This window comes from Lepidochelys kempii, chromosome 10 (genome assembly GCF_965140285.1).
Source record: "Lepidochelys kempii isolate rLepKem1 chromosome 10, rLepKem1.hap1, whole genome shotgun sequence".
Lineage (NCBI taxonomy): Eukaryota > Metazoa > Chordata > Testudines > Cheloniidae > Lepidochelys > Lepidochelys kempii.
In genome coordinates this window covers 10,552,910-10,572,967 of record NC_136389.1, presented here as the reverse complement: position 1 = coordinate 10,572,967, position 20,058 = coordinate 10,552,910, and the positions used below count along the sequence as shown (strand labels likewise).

Here is a 20,058-nt window from a genome sequence, read left to right as displayed (position 1 = left end):
GACTTAATTGTACACACAGCTATTCAAATAGCCAAGCAGTCTGAGATGGTGAGACAGCAAAACCAAGAGCAACTTATCAAACCTGTAAAACAATAAACTAGCTTGGATGCCGTTAACAGATGCAGAATGATTGCTACAAGTCATTACCATAAGAACCCTCCCTGAGGCAAGGAGAAAACTCCCACACTATGAGGGACAAATTCCAGTCAAACACCGAAGCCTTATACTCAAAATGCACAAAATGTGGAAATAAATCATATCCCATGGGATGAGGCATGTCCAACCAAAGGTGCAAGGTGTAATAAGTGTGCAAAATATGGATATTTTGCAGCTGTTTGCCACACTAAAACAATCAAGGAGCTTCACGTTACAGACAATGAAGAGCCATTGTTTCTGTGGATCTATCATGTGTGATGACTAATGCTAAGATTTTGTCATGGATATTTTTAGTAAAAGTCACGGACACGTCATAGGCAATAAAGAAAAATTCACAGGGGCTAGTATTTATTTTACTAAAAATATCCATGACAAAATGGGGAGCTCAGCTGTGGGGTCCCCACATGGCCCTGGAGTGGCTAGGCAGTTGCAGGGGTCTGCTCGAAGCTCCAGGGTCCCCCACCTGCTGTGGTAGGCTTGGAGCTCTTGCGGGGTGGGGACCCTTTACCTCCCAGCTGTTGCAGGCTGAAGTCACAGCGGTCACTGGAAGTCAGATTTGTGACTTCTGCGACCTCTGAAAAAATCTTAGCCTTCGGGATGACAAAGGGACTGTCTAGAGAGTGAAACTTAATATTCATGGAAAGACTTTAAAATTGACTCAGGAGCAGATCATAGAATCATAGAATATCAGGGTTGGAAGGGACCTCAGGAGGTCATCTAGTCCAACCCCCTGCTCAAAACAGGACCGATCCCCAATTAAATCATCCCAGCCAGGGCTTTGTCAAGCCTGACCTTAAAAACTTCTAAGGAAGGAGATTCTACCACCTCCCTAGGTAACGCATTCCAGTGTTTCACCACCCTGCTAGTGAAAAAGTTTTTCCTAATATCCAACCTAAACCTCCCCCACTGCAACTTGAGACCATTACTCCTTGTCCTGTCCTCTTCTACCACTGAGAATAGTCTAGAACCATCCTCTCTGGAACCACCTCTCAGGTAGTTGAAAGCAGCTATCAAATCCCCCCTCATTCTTCTCTTCTGCAGACTAAACAATCCCAGTTCCCTCAGCCTCTCCTCATAAGTCATATGTTCCAGACCCCTAATCATTTTTGTTGCCCTTCGCTGGACTCTTTCCAATTTATCCACATCCTTCTTGTAGTGTGGGGCCCAAAACTGGACACAGTACTCCAGATGAGGCCTCACCAATGTCGAATAGAGGGGAACGATCACGTCCCTCGATCTGCTCGCTTTGCCCCTACTTACACATCCCAAAATGCCATTGGCCTTCTTGGCAACAAGGGCACACTGCTAACTCATATCCAGCTTCTCGTCCACTGTCACCCCTAGGTCCTTTTCCGCAGAACTGCTGCCTAGCAGTTCGGTCCCTAGTCTGTAGCTGTGCATTGGGTTCTTCCATCCTAAGTGCAGGACCCTGCACTTATCCTTATTGAACCTCATCAGATTTCTTTTGGTCCAATCCTCCAATTTGTCTAGGTCCCTCTGTATCCTATCCCTGCCCTCCAGCGTATCTACCACTCCTCCCAGTTTAGTATCATCCGCAAATTTGCTGAGAGTGCAATCCACACCATCCTCCAGATCATTTATGAAGATATTGAACAAAACCGGCACCAGGACCGACCCCTGGGGCACTCCACTTGACACCGGCTGCCAACTAGACATGGAGCCATTGATCACTACCCGTTGAGCCCGACAATCTAGCCAACTTTCTACCCACCTTATAGTGCATTCATCCAGCCCGTACTTCTTTAACTTGCTGACAAGAATACTGTGGGAGACCGTGTCAAAAGCTTTGCTAAAGTCAAGAAACAATACATCCACTGCTTTCCCTTCATCCACAGAACCAGTAATCTCATCATAGAAGGCGATTAGATTAGTCAGGCATGACCTTCCCTTGGTGAATCCATGCTGACTGTTCCTGATCACTTTCCTCTCATGTAAGTGCTTCAGGATTGATTCTTTGAGGACCTGCTCCATGATTTTTCTGGGGACTGAGGTGAGGCTGACTGGCCTGTAGTTCCCAGGATCCTCCTTCTTCCCTTTTTTAAAGATTGGCACTACATTAGCCTTTTTCCAGTCATCCGGGACTTCCCCCGTTCGCCACGAGTTTTCAAAGATAATGGCCAATGGCTCTGCAATCACAGCCACCAATTCCTTCAGCACTCTCGGATGCAACTCGTCCGGCCCCATGGACTTGTGCATGTCCAGCTTTTCTAAATAGTCCCTAAACACCTCTTTCTCCACAGAGGGCTGGCCATCTATTCCCCATATTGTGATGCCCAGCGCAGCAGTCTGGGAGCTGACCTTGTTAGTGAAGACAGAGGCAAAAAAAGCATTGAGTACATTAGCTTTTTCCACATCCTCTGTCACTAGGTTGCCTCCCTCATTCATTAAGGGGCCCACACTTTCCTTGGCTTTCTTCTTGTTGCCAACATACCTGAAGAAACCCTTCTTGTTACTCTTGACATCTCTCACTAGCTGCAGCTCCAGGTGCGATTTGGCCCTCCTGATTTCATTCCTATATGCCTGAGCAATATTTTTATACTCTTCCCTGGTCATATGTCCAACCTTCCACTTCTTGTAAGCTTCTTTTTTATGTTTAAGATCCGCTAGGATTTCACCGTTAAGCCAAGCTGGTCGCCTGCCATATTTACTATTCTTTCGACACATCGGGATGGTTTGTCCCTATAACCTCAACAGGGATTCCTTGAAATACAGCCAGCTCTCCTGGACTCCTTTCCCCTTCATGTTAGTCCCCCAGGGGATCCTACCCATCCGTTCCCTGAGGGAGTCGAAGTCTGCTTTCCTGAAGTCCAGGGTCCGTATCCTGCTGCTTACCTTTCTTCCCTGTGTCAGGATCCTGAACTCAACCAACTCATGGTCACTGCCTCCCAGATTCCCATCCACTTTTGCTTCCCCTACTAATTCTTCCCGGTTTGTGAGCAGCAGGTCAAGAAAAGCTCCCCCCCCCCCAGTTGGCTCCTCTAGCACTTGCACCAGTAAATTGTCCCCTACGCTTTCCAAAAACTTCCTGGATTGTCTATGCACCAGATGTCACAGTTATCTCTGAAGGGACTTACAATAACCTTCAAACCTCCCCGCCACCCCCGAAGCTGAAGTTACCTGACCCAGCTCGGACTTGTCCTGGAGGTATTTTGAACTGCATGGGCCAGTTCACCACAGAAACAATAGCTTTGCATTCAGAGTGCATGTGATCAAAGACTAGGGTTACCATATTTCAGGTTCCCAAAAAGAGGACGTTGCTGGAGGGGAGGGATGGTGTAGGGGGTACAGTTGGAGGTGCTAGAAGGGTCCTGTGGTGAGGGTCCTAACAGGTGTTGCTCCCTATCATGGTGTGAGGGCAGCTGGTGCAAGCAGTGACAGCTGTCAGTCAGCCCCTTCCTATGGGACCTCCTCCCCAGGGCTGGGAGTTGGGACCTGGGTGGGTGGGATTTAGCAGCTGTGGCTTTCAGAGGAATGGACCAATCAGCTGCAGGTGGACACGAGGGACCAATTAGGAATTGGATCAATCAGGGCTCTTTCTGAGCTGCAGCTTGTCTGCTCTGCAAAAACCCCAGATGTTTCCTGTTATTTGAAAAGTCATCTGAACAGAGAAAGAGGGCTCAAAAAGAGAGGCTGCATCCAGGAAAACCCAGACAAATGGGAACCCTATCAAAGGCCAACAACCTTCTTAGGCATGATAACCACGATGGGCCTAATGAAAAAGGTGGAAGAACTCAGAGAATTTGAAGATATTGGACTTTTGAAAGGAGATCCAGTACAAATAAACTTGAGACACAATATAGTGTACAAACACCTCTACCAGACAGACTTTGAAAGAGACTAGCTCCAGATTTATGCTAATTCAGAAGACATCATTACCTGATCATACTGGTCTATTTTCCAAGTGCATAGACATAATTAACTTGAAAGACAAAGCGTGATGCAGTGTTATTAAACTCAAGTGCACTTCTGCTCACTTCAGTATTCCAGAACTAGTGACACACAATGGACTACAATTCACTGCAGCAGAACTTAAGTCATTCTAAACTAAATATGATTGATCATATTACTAACAGTCCACATTACTCACAAGTGAATGGAGGGGCTGAGAGACCTGTAGAAACAGTCAAGAAAATCCTACAGCTGGAAGAGCCATTTCTTGCTCTGAGTTACAGATAACAGCAAAAGCAGCTACTGGATCTAGTTCTACACAACTTCTGATGGGAAGATAACTCAGTAGTACTGTTCCAACTTTGGAGATAGTCTTTTCCAAAGTGGCCAGACATGAAGAGAGTTGCTAAATTGGATAAAAAGGCAACAGCATGCACCACTCAGAGAACTACCAAGTCGAGAACCTGGTGACTGAGTTCATGTCAAATTGGAAAGAGAAAAACTTCAGCTGTCATAAAGAAAAAGAATTCATTGTTCAGATCATGTGTGATGGAGGCCAACAGTGGAGAGTTCAACAGAAACTGTTAACATCTACAATTTGTTCAGAACTGAACAATCAGAGAAAATTCTACAGATGGCAGACATAGAACAAGAAGATGATGATTCAAAGATTCCAAATGGAGCACAGCCAATTGTTGCAGCAAATGGGCAGCCAGATTACAAAGTTGCTATGCATTCGGGTCATGTAATTAGAAAGCCAGTATGATTCAGAGACATTTAACAGATTGATCTGTACTGAACTTCAAAGACAGCATGATAGTGTAAATTTTGTAAATGGTAGGAATGTAGAATTTAAGGGGGAGATATAATGGAATGCTAACCTATATTATACTGGTCTGTCGCTAGGTGGCACTGTGTATACCATACCTTATTTAAGCTAACCTCAGCCACATCTGTTCACTGTAAGAAAAAAGCTCTGTGGCCACTTCATATCTGGTACAGAAGTGTGACCTGCTAGTAGCAGTCCTGCAACCTGCTGTGTACAAGAAATATATGACATGCTAAGGTGAAAAGACGACAGAATATTTAATTTCCAACATATTTCATTTTTCACCTCTGTGAAACTTGGGAATGTAATTCAGGCAGCAGAGAGGCTCAGAGTGTGAAGTATGTGAACTGACAATGGAGGTTTTACACTACTGCCAGAGCAGGTTATTCCAAGGAGCCATCCTAAGAAATGATTAGACTGAAAATAAGACAATACATCTGTAGAAAACATTCAGGCATGTAGAAGCCTTCCCAGGCCTTGCAGCAAAGAGCTAATTTGGATGACAGTCACTCTTCCACACCTGCTAAAGAGCTGGGTAGAAAAATGTTGTAGACTAGCTGCGAATTTCATTACAGCCCTTCAGCCAGAGACTCATAGGTGTGGTGTTGTAATGGCCTGCTAAACAGATGGGTCACGAAATACATGGCCCATCTATCTTTATTATGCTCATTTCCTCTTTTATTAAAATGAGAATGAATACAGTTTTTAGGTATTACACAGTGACAAGTGTAGCATCCCTTTCCAGTAGACAAATGTGCAATCTACCGAACCATGGGGATAGACAAGAAGGTTTCTTTCTTTCATCTGAGGAAAGAAGGTTCTAAAGTTACTTTGAGGAAAGAAGTTAAAGGAAGCATATTGCAGTCATAGACATTCACTCACTTCTTAAGGTGTTTTAACAAGCACCTCAATATTATTAACATGTGTGTGTTCCTCCACCAGACTCTCCCTGGAAAGTGCATCTATCAAATGTTAACCCTAAAATGACCAGTATCACTGTGAGTGGATTAATTCCAGCCCGTACCTACCAATTTAGGGTGTGTGCCGTTAACCAGGTGGGCAAGGGCCAGTACAGCACTGAGACCAGCAGGTAAAGTAAAAGTAGATCCCTATGTAAAATGCACAGCATGTGAGGGAACCCCTAATCTGTCAGTTGTTCAGAATTGTTAAAATGAAGTTACCTTGTGTATCACAGTGGGAGGATGTGGGCACTCAGCGGATACCCCTAGTTACATGAAGTGCCTAAGAACTTTGAACAGTATTTAGCCATCCTGGCAGTTAGCAGCAGCAGCATATTCTGCATGCACTGGGGACAGAGGTCCAGCCATCTTTGCAGAGTAACAATCAAACAGGATCACAGAAGGAGATGGAGTGAGTGCACGTAGGGCCAACATATTTTTTTCCTGCGGTTAAAGACTCAGTGGTTAACTCTGGACTGGGCAGAGCACTCACCCAGTCACTGCATTTCACTTCTGTAATTACTTCAGTTGTGATATAGAAGGATGGCTTCATCAAGTTAAGTTTCAGATGCATCCCCCTTCCTTTATAAACCAAAGCTTGCTATGAGTTTGAATTGTAGAACAGCTGAGGTTTAAATGGCTTTTTCAAAATGTAGGCATTTGATATGAAAAATATTGAAAGAGTCAAAGGAGTCACAGATTCTGATCTGAGCTCTAACTCATTCAGGCTTGTAATGTTTTTATATAGTTGGAACAGCATGGGGGATTCAGACAGAATAAGGTTACCTCAGCTGTCCTCCTTGTGGCTTGCTTAACTGATTTTCTATTATGTTGATTTGTAGTAACTATTTCATGCAAAGTCATCAGTAGTTTGGTCAGCATTATGCTTCTTTCTAGTCTTTGGACTTTAGTAAATAAATATGGTTCACATTTAGTGGACACACAAAATAAAAAGCTTGAACTTTGTTTTTATCTTAACGCCCACATCCCATTACGTTCTTTTGTGCTTAGATTGATGTTACCTGAAGAACCTCCCAGCGCTCCTCCTAAAAACATAGTAGCCAGTGGACGTACCAATCAGTCTATCATGGTTCAGTGGCAGCCTCCTCCTGAAAGTGAACATAATGGGGTTCTCCATGGGTACATCCTAAGGTAAGTGATTTGTGCTCTAGCCTAGAGGGATCTTAATATAGAGTCTGGCACTAAATATCTTAGTGTGTTAGAGGTGGACATCCTAGTGGTTTGACAAATAAAAAAGAAAGAATGTTTAAAAGACAATTTCTAATTTATCATTACTTATTATTTGCACTGTACCATATGTGTGCATAGTGCTTTGCGTACAAAGAAAAGACTCCCTACCGCAAGTAGCTCATAATTTAAGTCAGACATATTACACAAGTGGAACAGTGGCATTCTGGGTTCTGAAAGAACAAGGATTCTGCCAATAAAGTAGATGGCACAGATCAGGTGAACCATAGCCAGATTAGGGTTTGGAGTTGAAAATAAATTAAGTAAATAGTCTTTGTGCAGCCCAGCTATACTAAGTGAGTGAAAAGGGACTTCAAACGGGTAACTGCTACTATGAAACTTATTTCATCCAATTTTTCTGCTTACGTATGGAGAGGGTGTGGCTCCTAAAACAGGTATGATCATATTGAGAGACTTCCCAGAGCACATTCATTTTCTAGTCTTTTTGGGAGTCAGTAACCAGTCCAGCTGGACTCAGCTATTGCATGGTTCCAGTTGGCTCGCTAACTGTCCCTGCAGTGAGAGCAGGCAGTGTAGCATTCACTCTGCTCAGGAAGGCCTTGTCTACAAGATTATTTTCTGGAAAATCTAGCATTGTACAACCACTGGTATAGCACCATGCAAGGTTGGAGCCCCAGTTTAGACAGAATACAGATTGCTGGTGGCATTTTTACCAGTGTCCTCTAGAACTGCTAAAGGATATGGTGGTAAAAATGCTCATGCCCTGTTTACACTAGTGTTACCACTTTGCTACTGTTGATGGAGCTGCTTTGGTGGTATTGCTGAGGGTGGAAATTTCCTGCCAAGCCTAGTGCAGACACAGCTGAAGAATGTTAACTGTCTCCCTGCCACCCAAGTAATGAGGTCTGTATGCCCAATCACAGAGGATACAACAGTATGGTTTATATAACTCTTGACTTTATGCCTGCACCACAACTTTCTCACCCAGCAGTTTTCCAAATGTCAAATTTGTAAAAAAAATATTTTTTTAAAGTAGTAAAAAGATGTGTACACAACACACACTGTATTTGGTGAGCTCTCACTATGGTAAGCTTTGCACTTCTGTGCTTTCTACACCACACCTTTTTTATGGTCATCTTTTTCTGTGTTATATCTATTCTGTAGACTATCTGCTCCTCTGGGCAGGGATTTGTCTGCAGCAACTATGGTGTCATGCACATCTATGGGTCCGTCTATAAATAACAAACGGTAACTGTAGGCAACACTGTTTGCACACCATCAATCTTGGCCAGTTTACTACATTTCTTGATGAAAGCCTGGTGAATCAAAATTTAAATATGCCAAAGACTAAAGCTGAAGGTTTGAGTTCAGATGGATTGCTGGGGAAAGCTGCAGGCCCTTATTCTCTACTGGGCACAGATATAATGGAGAGGGGCAGCCCTGGCGAGCCGGTTGCAGTTCCCTGGTTCAGGGCTCTGGTTGTGGTAGAACAGGAGGTGTCCTGCTCTTTGCTTATACCACTGAGGTGCCTAATGGCAGTGTAGTGTCATGTTTGGTGGAACTCAGCTCTGCCACGCCCCTTTTTGCCGCTACTGTGCCCCTTTCTCCCCATTTATTCCAGGGTTGATGCAGGAGGTTAGTTTAGGAGATTTCCCCCTGCAGAGGAAGATGTCTTCAATGGAAATTTCTGGTTGGTAAGCAACCTTGGTGGATCAGAGAATCTGTTACCATTTTCTCTGGGCGCTGATATACTGTTGAGTGAGTGGGATCAAAAGGCACTCTAGTGGGTCAGCTAGTCCATTCCTTTGCTTTGTCACAGGATTGGTTTCATTATTCCTAAACCAGCCCTAATAGATTGGTAGTTAGTCTGTCCTTAAATACCTCTGGAGACAGCAATTCCACAGCCTCCCTACCCGTTGCAACTTACTCTACTGTCTGACTGTTTCATATAACATGCTGACTAATTTTTAAGTTAAACATTTCCTTCTGCAGCTCATGCAAAATTAGCATAATTGATCCCTGTCCTCTCTAACATCCCTTTTCATATTAGTAGAGAGTTATCCAGTCCATTGGCATCAGTCTGTGTGAGTTTGTGGAAAACATTATTTAGATGTTTAAATTATTGTGTCTAGGCTCCTGAGTAGGGAAACAAACCATGCAGCGGGAATTTAAAATTGTCATATAATAAAACTCTGTATTAAAGGTGCCTTTTTAAAATTAAGAATGGAAAAGACCCACTGTAACATCAGGTCCATTGTTCTGTCTTTGCAGCAAAGAGTCCCACCATAGAGGATGTATTGGACTTAAACTGACAGAATGCCTGATCTTAAAAGTGAGGGTGCACTGCACAAAGCCTATAACAATAGGCATCAAAGTGTACATATAGTGAGAAAGGTCACTAAGACATGACATTTCTGAACTGGCCTTTTTCCTCTGCTCTTTTTCTCCCCAGCAGAGTGTTGTTTTTATAGGAGTGTCATGCTAAGAGTACAACAGATTAGACCACAGGAGCACTCCACATTTTGACTGCTACCTGTGAGAGAAAACAGAGTGCTGAGCAAAGAATTGACATTGCCAAGATTCATACAACCTTCCTATCATCTCATAAGTGGAGGAAAGGGAGGTCTTGCATTGAATGGAGGCAGAGAGAGCCACCTAATAGTCCCAGGGAGAGATCCTGACATTGCTTTGATATATTTTCCTTGTGATTTTGTGTTAATATTTCATGGAGCTATGCTAATGTAGTCTCATAGTACAAAACATGACCAAGTCAGGAAGCCACACTGCTCTCCCAACTCTTTGGGGTTGTCTGTATCACTGCTATTGGGTGATCAAGAGCTGCACGGAGATCTCTCTAGGAACAACAAAATCTCTATAAGAATTAGGCCTTGTCTAAACACAGGGATTGCACTGATTAAACTTATATTGGTTTAAAATCGCACCGTAAATGAACCAATGAAACTCTCATGTAGATAAGCCTTTAGTTATTGTTAAGCAGGGGCTGACTTAAAACAGCATAAAAATAGTATGATGCATAAAAATCCAAACATTCCCATATTTGCCTTTTCACAGAATAGCAATGCTTCATTTGCAAGTCATAATGCCATTTGGTCTACTTATTTCTGATATGTTGATTAGCATATTGTAAGTATCTACTACACAGCTTGTTTCCTAAAGGGAAAAAAGCAAACAGTCTCACTTGAAGTGTTCAAATTTCCAAGGACTGTTTGAGAGGAAATGATAGAGAACAGTGGATTCTCAGAGTGCAAAAGGACACACCAAAAAAGGGCTCTAAAATATGCATCCAATTCTATTTTCCATAACAACTGCTACAGGGAAATGTATTCAGTTGCTCCACCTCTTTGGCAGAGGTTCATCACTATATAGATATTACTAATCCTTATTTGGCAAACTGTTTCATCTCCATATTGCCATCCTTCTGATTCCCACTCTATAGCAAGCTCTTCAGTCCCTAGGCAACCCCTGTTTCAGACCTTGTTATAATCATTCTGTGAAAGTGGGTTCCTGTTGCAGGCTTGAGCTGACAGTCCCTTAGACCAGAAGGTCTGAACACTACCGAGATCATCTTGCTTTTCAGGTTTAGAGACTGAGGAAGAAAACATTTCTCAAACTGATTTACATCAGCACCCTGATAAAAATCCTGTCCAAGATATTTTTTATACTAAATCATAGCTTTTACTAGACAAGCCACATTTTAAAAGCTATAAGTTTTCTACAGCCATAAAACAGGATAAAATGCCAGTTTTGTTTAGCCCTGAGCATGTAATTTCATTGAAATCAGATTATAAATACTACAGCAGTCAAGCAGGGTATGGTCTTATCAGGGGTTAGTCTGGGTTTTTTTGTTTTTTTTTTGAGGGCGTTCTATTATCCTTTGTATAATTCTGCAGTAAAAGTTTGAATATTGCATCTTCAGAGAGGAAGCTGTTTTGCTAGTCAGTGCATTTGATAGAATTGATGTCTTTTAACTGACTGCATTGAATTTTCCTTTTCTGTATGCAGGTATCGCCTGGCAGGCCTCCCTGGGGAGTATCACTATAAGAACATCACCAGCGCAGAGATTAACTACTGTTTGGTAAAAGACCTGATCATCTGGACTCAGTATGAAATCCAGGTGGCATCTTATAATGGAGCCGGGCTGGGAGCATTCAGCAGAGCAGTGACAGAGTACACTTTACAGGGAGGTGAGCTCCACTCTGCAGTCTAAACTGCAAATCCTTTGCAGTCACTAATTATTTTAGACAGGGTGAACAAATAGTGCAAGGATTTGTCGTATGTTTACCTTTATGAAGGGAAACATACTCTAGAGACAGGATTGTACAGGAGAGGTTCAAGTGAGATAGAGGCATTTACCAAGAGGAAAAGGGAGCCATAATTCTTATTCTCATTTACACTAAAGCTCATTTATACCTCTCTGGCAATATACAGGTGCCCTGAAGTGGGTGGGAATTACATCTATAACAAAAGGATTTGTAATTACTTTTACACCTACTGAAAGGTGTATTTACACTACTGGATCAGTATGAAGAATCCTTAGCATAATTGAGAGTCAGGTCCTTAAGATTTCCATTGATTTCCAAAATTGCAGGACTGGATTTTGAGCAATAGACAGTCTCATGATCTCTGCTTTAGTAGGTCATAAAAACAATTAAACTATTTGAAAAACTAACACTTTTACAGTGCATGGTATTTTATAATCAGTGAAGTATATGTAATGGTTTCCTAATTGTTGGTAGGAGTACATTATGATGTGAATAAACATATTGTGAGTTATAGAGAGATTTTAAAAATAGACTATGCAAGTGCAGCACCAGTTTACCAAGACAGTTAAAGAGCAAGGAAACAGTCCAAGTTATCTCTCAGAGATAGCTGCTGTTATCTTTCATTAGTTCACTGTTGTCCTTTGTAAGGATATAAATCCTCTGTTACAAACGAAGTGCAGTTGGTCCTGCATTCAGTTTGACTGGTAGAAGTATTTATAATGCAGGACAATCTGCAATGCCCTATTTATCTTTATGTAATTCTTACCTAGTACAAGTGAAAAAGCTAGGTGTTCCCTTTAAGTAATTCACAATAGCAATAAATAGCTCCAGAATGGATGTTGCCATCACCTAATGCATGCCTTGCGGAAATCCTCAGGCTTTCAACCCACTTTAAAAACAGTTTGAAGCCTTTTCACATTTGGAGTTGAACAGAGGGGAGGCTGCACAGCCCCAGTCTAATCTGAAGCAGAGTTAGTATCATGTTTCCATATGTTAAGAAATGTATCATGTCCTATGCCACTCTCCCTGCAACTGGAGAATGTACAGACACCTGTTTGTGACCATTTATCACTGCTGACTGTGCCTCCTAAACCAAACCAGGAACATAAGTCAGAGCATGGGTGGAAACTGTTTTATAATCCATAATATAGTTTAAAGATGAGCCTAAGAAACCTGCATCTATGCACCTTGCCCACCTCTCCACACACACACTCCACTTCACACACACTAGTGATTCAGGTTGCACTGGCAAGAACCTTCCTGTCTGTGGATAGAAAAAATACCTGGCATTAGTTGAATGTGCCATGCAATCAAAATCCTGGCAGCCAATGAGTGCTGAGAGCAGATCAACACGTTAATATTGAATTCCCCTCCACCTCCTACCTCATTGGCCACGTGAGCTGTGGCCTTGCCCTTGAATGCATATGATTGGACTTTTATTGTTTGTTATATAAGTTTATTATTTTTGGCATTTAGTAGTGGCAGCCCAAGAACCCATAGTTGACGATCAGCTGCTCGGAGCTCTTTTAAAATAACTTGTGGCCAGTGTCTAAGTGAGAATGTAACTTGCAAGATGTCTGAAGACCTGAACTCTCACAGAAACTGAGTTATTATGTCAGTCAGGTCCTCTGAGATATATTGGCAAAGCATGCAACATCCTGAGGTCTAAGGGTTTGACTGTTTCAAAACCCCAAAAGTCTTTCAGTGGGATATTCAGCATAACCCTTTGATGCTGTGTGTGTGTATATATATTATATATGCATGCCTTTCTTCATCAGGGTTTCTCCAGCTGTTCCTTACTTCTTTGATGTTATCTTTGACAGGGATTTGTGCCAACTTTCTGCACAGAGTAGCTGTTGCTCATTTGAACAGAGTCCTTCAGGACTTTTCATCACTGTGTGAAAAGTTGAGCTTCCGAGTATCTCTGCACAGAAGAGTTATTTCATATACATAAGTCTTTTGGCAGGTGATGCAAGTCATCTCCCTTGCTATGTTTGGTCCAGGAGAGAGACAATTTTTCTTCTCTTCACTCTGGGATCTAGCACTTGGATCTCAACAATCTTATTGACTTCTTAGGTGCTCTCCCTTTGAACAGCTCCTCACAAAGTTAAATGCCAGTCCATGGATTTACATTAGCCTTCAAGTAACTTACATAGTAGATGGACATCACATTCCCCACCCACTTTCATAGCCCTCAAGGGTCACCTTTGGGATGTGTCTGAGAGACTGTGGCTCCACACTGAGGAGAACTACACCTGAGTCTCCAGTGCTCAAAAGCTGCTCCCAAACCTGAAGGAGAAAGTTATAATTTCAATATACATCTGTCTGATTTCATGAGGAAACAGTCTGTAACATTGGTCCCATTTCATACCATTTTACTCAAGCTATTTCTCCGACAAGTGTGGCAATGAGAAAGAATTTGTTGTTTTAAATACTTGAAGTGCTATGGTAATGGGAGTACGGGGGCAAAATAGGTTCCTAGGTGGCCTACTGTACTTAGAATGTGTAATACGGAAAATGCCCTCCAATTATGGTAGGGCAAAACTCAAAACTATGAACACTCAAAACCTGCAGACATTATGGACACAAGCCATACTACCAGGCAAATTGACTCAAGATGTTCTTTTTAGAGGAGATAAATGAGATTAGTAAAGAGAGGGCCAATAACAGTGCCAACAGGTTGAAGAACCATGCTTGCCCAGCACAACCCAGAACTACCAAGATTATGTGAACCCTGCTCTATTTTATTTTCTGCAAAAACTGAAGTACCAAAGGGACCAGGAGAAATGGCACCCATCCCAGAAGAAAATGCCTTTGTGACCCACTCAGAATAAATTTGATCACTTAACATTGCTTCAGAAAACCAATAGGTCTACTCTAAATGAGCCAACTGGAAAAGAGAGGGGCCATTCATGCTGGTCCTGAAACCTGAGATTTAAGTTGTTCTCCAATTAATTCTTTTTGACTGGAAAGTTTAGAGCAAAAGGAAATGCATCTCTTAGAGACACAGCATTTAGGCCAGAAGAGACCACCAGATCTAGCCTAACCACCGGTGTATTGCAGGCGGTCAACACCACCCAGAACCTACACACTAAACCCAACAATCAAAATTAGACCAAAGTATTCCATCAACACACCCTGCTCCCATGAGAGGGGAGGAGGAGAGAATGAGACTCACTGGCCAGTTTAGCAGCCTCCTTGATATTCATGTTGTATGTGACAATTCACCATTTTTCCTCCAGCTGACAGCAGGAAAGTTCTGAGGGCCAGTCTTGTAGCCCAAAGTTTCAAGACATGGATATGTAGTCTGATCTCTTTTTTTCTTCCAAAGCTGTGCAGTTTAGAGATGTCCTCTATTGGATGCATCTGTGCTTATCATAAAGGTTAGGAACAGTTGAGTGAATGGTGCTTCTTGAGCTCATGAAAGGTCAGAATCACCAGATTAGTGAATCCTTGACAGACATGATAAGGAGAGGCAGAAGAGCAAGAGGAGTATACTGAAGATGTTTCCTCCTTAGCTATATGAAGGGAGTCATAAAGGAAATCTCGTTCCCTTTCATTGAAAACTTGTCAGCAGGGCTGCCTTCTGTGTGTAGAAAATAGTCCAGAGGAAGAAATGTAGCTGCTATCCTTGAATCAAGAATATCATCTCCAAGTGTTGGGTTCTTTGTTCTTTAAAAATAGATTTCTCCCTGTTATTCCTTTAGGCCAAGTTGTTGAAACAAAGAGCAAGAGACTTGCAGAGGGGAATCTGCTTAGAGCAGGGATGGGCAAACTTTTTGGCCCAAGGGCCATATCAGAGTTGTACAACTGTATGGAGGGCTGGGTAGGGAAGACTGCCTCCCCAAACAGCCTGGCCCCTGCCCCCCATCCACTCCCTCCCACTTCCCACCCCCCTCAGAAACCCCTGACCCATCCAACCCCCCCCCGCTCCCTATCCCCTGACTGCCCCCACCCCCAGAACTTCCACCCCATCCAACTGCCCCCTGCTCCCTGTCCCCTGACTGCCCCTTGGGACCCCCTGCCCCTTAGCCAACCCCCCCTCACTCCCCGTCCCCTTACCATGCTGGAGCCAGCCATGCTGCCATGTTGCCCAACAGGAGCAGCAGGCCAGAGTGCTGCCCAGGCAGCAGTGTGGCTGCGGGAAAGGGGAGATGGTGGGGGAGGAGCCAGGGGCTAGCCTCACCAGCTGGGAGCTCAAGGGCTAGGCAGGACGGTCCCACGGGCCATAGTTTGCCTACCTCTGGCTTAGAGCAACCAGTTGTCTACGGTCAGATTGTGAACTGCTGCTTTATGATTTATCAAGATGGGAGGGAACAAGGAGCTCACTTCCCCTTTATGCCCCTACACAGAAGGGGCACAGAATTACAGGCCTGGATCTCAGGCCAGGTGCTTAGGGAGAAAATGCTTCATTCCCTAAGGGAGTGTTTCAGCAGCGGCACAATAAGAATTGTGTGCTTTTGAGGCAAAATTCTTTCCAGAGTTCCCACTGGGGCTCTGCAGCTTAGCACCTGAAACCTCTGCATTAAAGGAACAACCAAATTCTCAGATAGAGAAAAATCTGTGAGCCTGCCTGATTGAGATGTGAAAGTTGGCATCCTGAAAGCCAGGAGCTTGGGATCTTTCTGCATGCCTTTGCTGAAGATTTATATTTAAAACTGGTAGTCTATCTGAATCTGTGTGCGATTTAAATGCCTATTCACACATAACTAGAGACATGAACATGTGTTTATCCTTAATTCCTTCTTATTCCCATAATCTTGTTGGCCAACCTCATTTAATGGCTTTTATCTACAGTGCCTCCATGACCTTTTCTGCTAAGAGTAGTTTTAGAATGTTTTAAAATTCAAGCAGTTGAGTTCTAATACATTTCTAGCCAAATTAACTTTACTGGGAGGAATATAAAGGTTGGTTCTGTCATACCAACTATGCTCTGAAATTCAGGGATGTCTTAAAGGTGTCACACAAATTTGGAGCTGTACTCCAATGTGAGATCTTCAGTATAATCACAAACATGACCAAAATTTGGTTTAAAAAAATCCAGCATGCAATTACATAAGGATTTCTTTGTAAATAATTTGTGTTCAATAAGAAAAACATGATTTAGCCAGATCTGCATGGCTAAATACTGTGTATAATTAGAGATACCTTAGTTGCCAATTTCAGTTCTTGCTACTTACTGATGATTTAATCTGGAGCATTGTTTGAGAGATCAGCCATGATGTAAATGTAGCACAGCTCAAGTTAATGTTTTAATATATACTTGTTCAGATAACCATGGAGGTCAATTTTAACTTTAGCACATAATGAGAGCATTTAGTGTTATGCTTTGAAGTAAATTCAGGATTATATTGCTACATTTTTACTGATAAATATGGATTGTAGTATGCTTATTGTATGCAATAAAATTAAGCCGATGCCCATTAGCCAGCCTTGTTCTCTCCATTTTTAAAATGCATTAAGATGTAGATATTGATTTTCTATAAAGAATTCCAAATATAAATTATACCATAAATCATGCTTTCCAGCATACCAAAGGTTTTATTTTTCTTCTTGTAATAGGTATTTTTGGACTAGAATGATTTATTCTAATTTCAGAACATTCATAAAAAGAAATGGAAAAAATGGTTATCCACATTTCTAAAACTTTTGTAAACACTTCTAAGTGTTTGTCTCGCCTTCTTAGAAGTTTACTATCATGAGAATTATAAATGAAACCCCATGTTTTTAGGGCAATGCTTCTTTTCTGTTAGTAAATTCTCAATGCTGTGGCAAATGACAGTTCCCACAATGCAGATTTCCCAGTTCCTAAAAGGCCCTCTGAACTCTTAGGATAAAATCCAGGCATCGCTAAAATCAATGGCACCAGGATTTCACCCTTAAAGAAAAAGTTGATGTCCAACAAAATGACAGCTTATTCCTATTTTGGAATGTGCAGGATACAGAAAATGTTTTAGAACAACTTTTTTTAGGAATGTGCTTTTAGGACTGGCTTGATATTTAACTATCATATATCCTGCATAACAATATTCAGTCACCTTTACATATATTCGTTGTACTCTATGAACAACGAACTATTCCTAATGGTATTCTCTGATTTATATCAATGAGTGTTAGAATTGCATTTTTCTGTAGGCATATCTGTCAACCAAAACATTCAGATTTTATACACCCCCCGCCAATATAGTCAGAATTAATTGAGAAGGAAAAAGGGGAGAGGAGGATGCTTGATTTACCCCTCATGTCAAAAGACCATGCAGGAGGATATTACAATCCATCAATGAGCTGTTGTCAAGGCTGATTCCCCACTCTGGCACTTTGAGTGCAGAAGGTGGGGTCCCGCAAGGATTTTAAAAATTAATACTGGCCACTCCAGGCTTGTATTAAACTCCCAGGGTTACAGCTTCTCTCTGACCTTGGATGGGTAGATGCTGCCACCACCCAAGTGCAGAAACCGCTTTGAAAACAGAAAGGTGCACTTGGGAATTCCTTCCTTTGGGGTACCCTCAAACCCTTTCATACACCCGTCTGGGGAAGAGCAGAGAAAGAAAAACAAAGGAAATCAGCTGTTACCACCAGCTAATTAAACATGCACAAACCTCTTAGGACTCAAAAACCCAATCCTGTTTTTAAAAAAGGTAAATATTTATTAAAAACAAAGAAGAAAGAAAATACATCTGGAACTTAAGCTTTTTGCTAGATCTAAAAAAAGTTACAAAAAAATTAAACATCAAGATAGCTCTCTTGAGGTTCAGCTTAAAGGTTACAAGCAAAACAAAAAGCATCTGGAGTTAGCAGTCCACAAGCCAATAAAAAATAAAAGAAATAACCCTAATTGCACCTTTCTAGACATTCCCTAATTTACTTATATTTCTGGGGTTCAGATAAGCAATCTTTAGGTATGATCTGATGGTTTTTCATACCTGGCTTAAAGCTTCTCACAGCATAACTGCTCTCCTCTTTCCTAGAGGACAACAACACACCAACAAAAGAAAGTTTCCCCCGCATTTTAAAAAGTTCTAGCCCTCCCATTGGCTCTTTTGGTCAGGTGCCCACTACTTTCCTTTTACCTGTGGGCTTGTTAACCCTTTACAGGTAAAGCAAGTAGAGAAGAGCTACTAAGAGGAATTTTATAGCTAACTGACTGGCTGGCTGTCCATAAAAGGGAGCTCCCCACCCCCCTTCATTTATCACAGTTGTTCATAACTGTCTAATGTCAAACTAAGTGTAAAAGGTGTTTAAAACAGTTTTCTCCTATAATAGGAAATCTGAAAAATATATTCTAAAAATCATCAAGAAATATACAGGAAGGCAGGAATTTTAATTTACAAAATAAGCTTTTCTAATGTGAGCCATCAAATATACAAAACACCACACAGGGAAGCCATGAATAGGACTATACACACACCACAGGACTCCAGTGACATGAGAGGTTTCATCAGAGTTTTTGATAAGAAGAGGTTTGTTTATGAGTGTTACAGGGTGGGACTCACCACCGTGGCACCTCCTGCTAGTCATCCTGGGAATTAGCTCTTGGCTGTTCCAGTCCACCTTCAGCTAGTGGCATCACACCTGCCCTCACAGCTGTCTCCACTCTTTGGACCCGCATCGCTCCCCAGACTGCAGCATCCTCTTCTGGGCATGGCCATCTGGCTGTGCCCCACTCTGCTTTCTCCCTCCCTTCCAGGGCAGGGGAGGGCAACAGTCCTTAGTCCCACCACTTGCTTCACCAGCCAACTGCAGTCCAAAGTCCAGCCCCTTACCTCAGGTGCAAACTACAGTCTGGATACTGGTCACTCTCCTCATTGGCAAGTGAGGTGCAAAGAGAGGGAGGGAGGGAGAGAGAGAGACCCAGGCCCTCCCACTACTCTGGGTCCCAACCCAGGGATCTTTTATCCAGCAGCCACCTACTGCCCTCCTCCAACCTGCTGCCTATTTGCCCTGGACCAGTTCCCCCATAGCCCTAGAACCCTCTCAGCCCTTGTAGCAAGGCCCCAGCCTGGCAGTAGTCAGCCAGAAGCTCACCCTCACATTCTGCTCTATATATGGTGTTTCCTCAGGCAGCCAGTCCTCCTCCCTTACCTTCCAGGGAGAGATTCCACTCTGCTCTGCTGAGCATTCCTTTATATATGGCCCTCGCTGGCCCTGAATGGCTGCTCCAGCAAGCCTTCCCCCTATTGGTGGGCTCAATAAGTCCTTTCCTGATTACTGGGTTCTGCGCAGCCTCCTTGGTGCTGCTTTTAACCCCTTCTGCAGCTGCCCCACCACAATGAGGGATAATATTTCCTAAGCTATGTATCACACAGCTGTAATGCTATCAAAACATTCTCATGAATCTCTAAACCATAAGAACTTTATAATGGCAAGAGATAGCATTATAAGCCTTATAATGCATACTGGGGATTCTAATGTATGGTAGGAATAATGTTCTACTTTCAGTGGTAATTTAGAGCATTCTGACCCCAAACTTGCTGATTTTGTAAAATCCATGAGTAATGACATCAGAAGTCAGTTTAACGGTATAGAATTCTGCTTAATCAGTGTATGGTGACATACTGTTACAGTGTATATAGAAGGGCGAAAGGGTAGTAAAGATGTAACAGAAATTCCAAGCCATATAGTCATCAAGGAATTTCAGTGACATAAAACTAAACAGAAGAGTGATGCCTGACTAGTTTATAATGTCATTCCTGAAATGCTTGGTTTATACCCC

The 20,058-nt window shown here is 42.5% G+C and overlaps 1 protein-coding gene across 1 annotated transcript in view; it reads left to right on the top strand.

Annotated features, from left to right (window-relative positions):
- The window catches only part of SDK1 (sidekick cell adhesion molecule 1), a 640,834-nt gene that overhangs the window by 478,632 nt on the left and 142,144 nt on the right, over positions 1–20,058 (top strand). Inside the window, exons 15-17 of the mRNA XM_073361953.2 lie at positions 5,837–5,984; positions 6,865–7,005; positions 11,086–11,267. Coding sequence (XP_073218054.1) covers positions 5,837–5,984; positions 6,865–7,005; positions 11,086–11,267 — 471 coding nt within the window. The remainder of the gene's footprint in view (positions 1–5,836; positions 5,985–6,864; positions 7,006–11,085; positions 11,268–20,058) is intronic.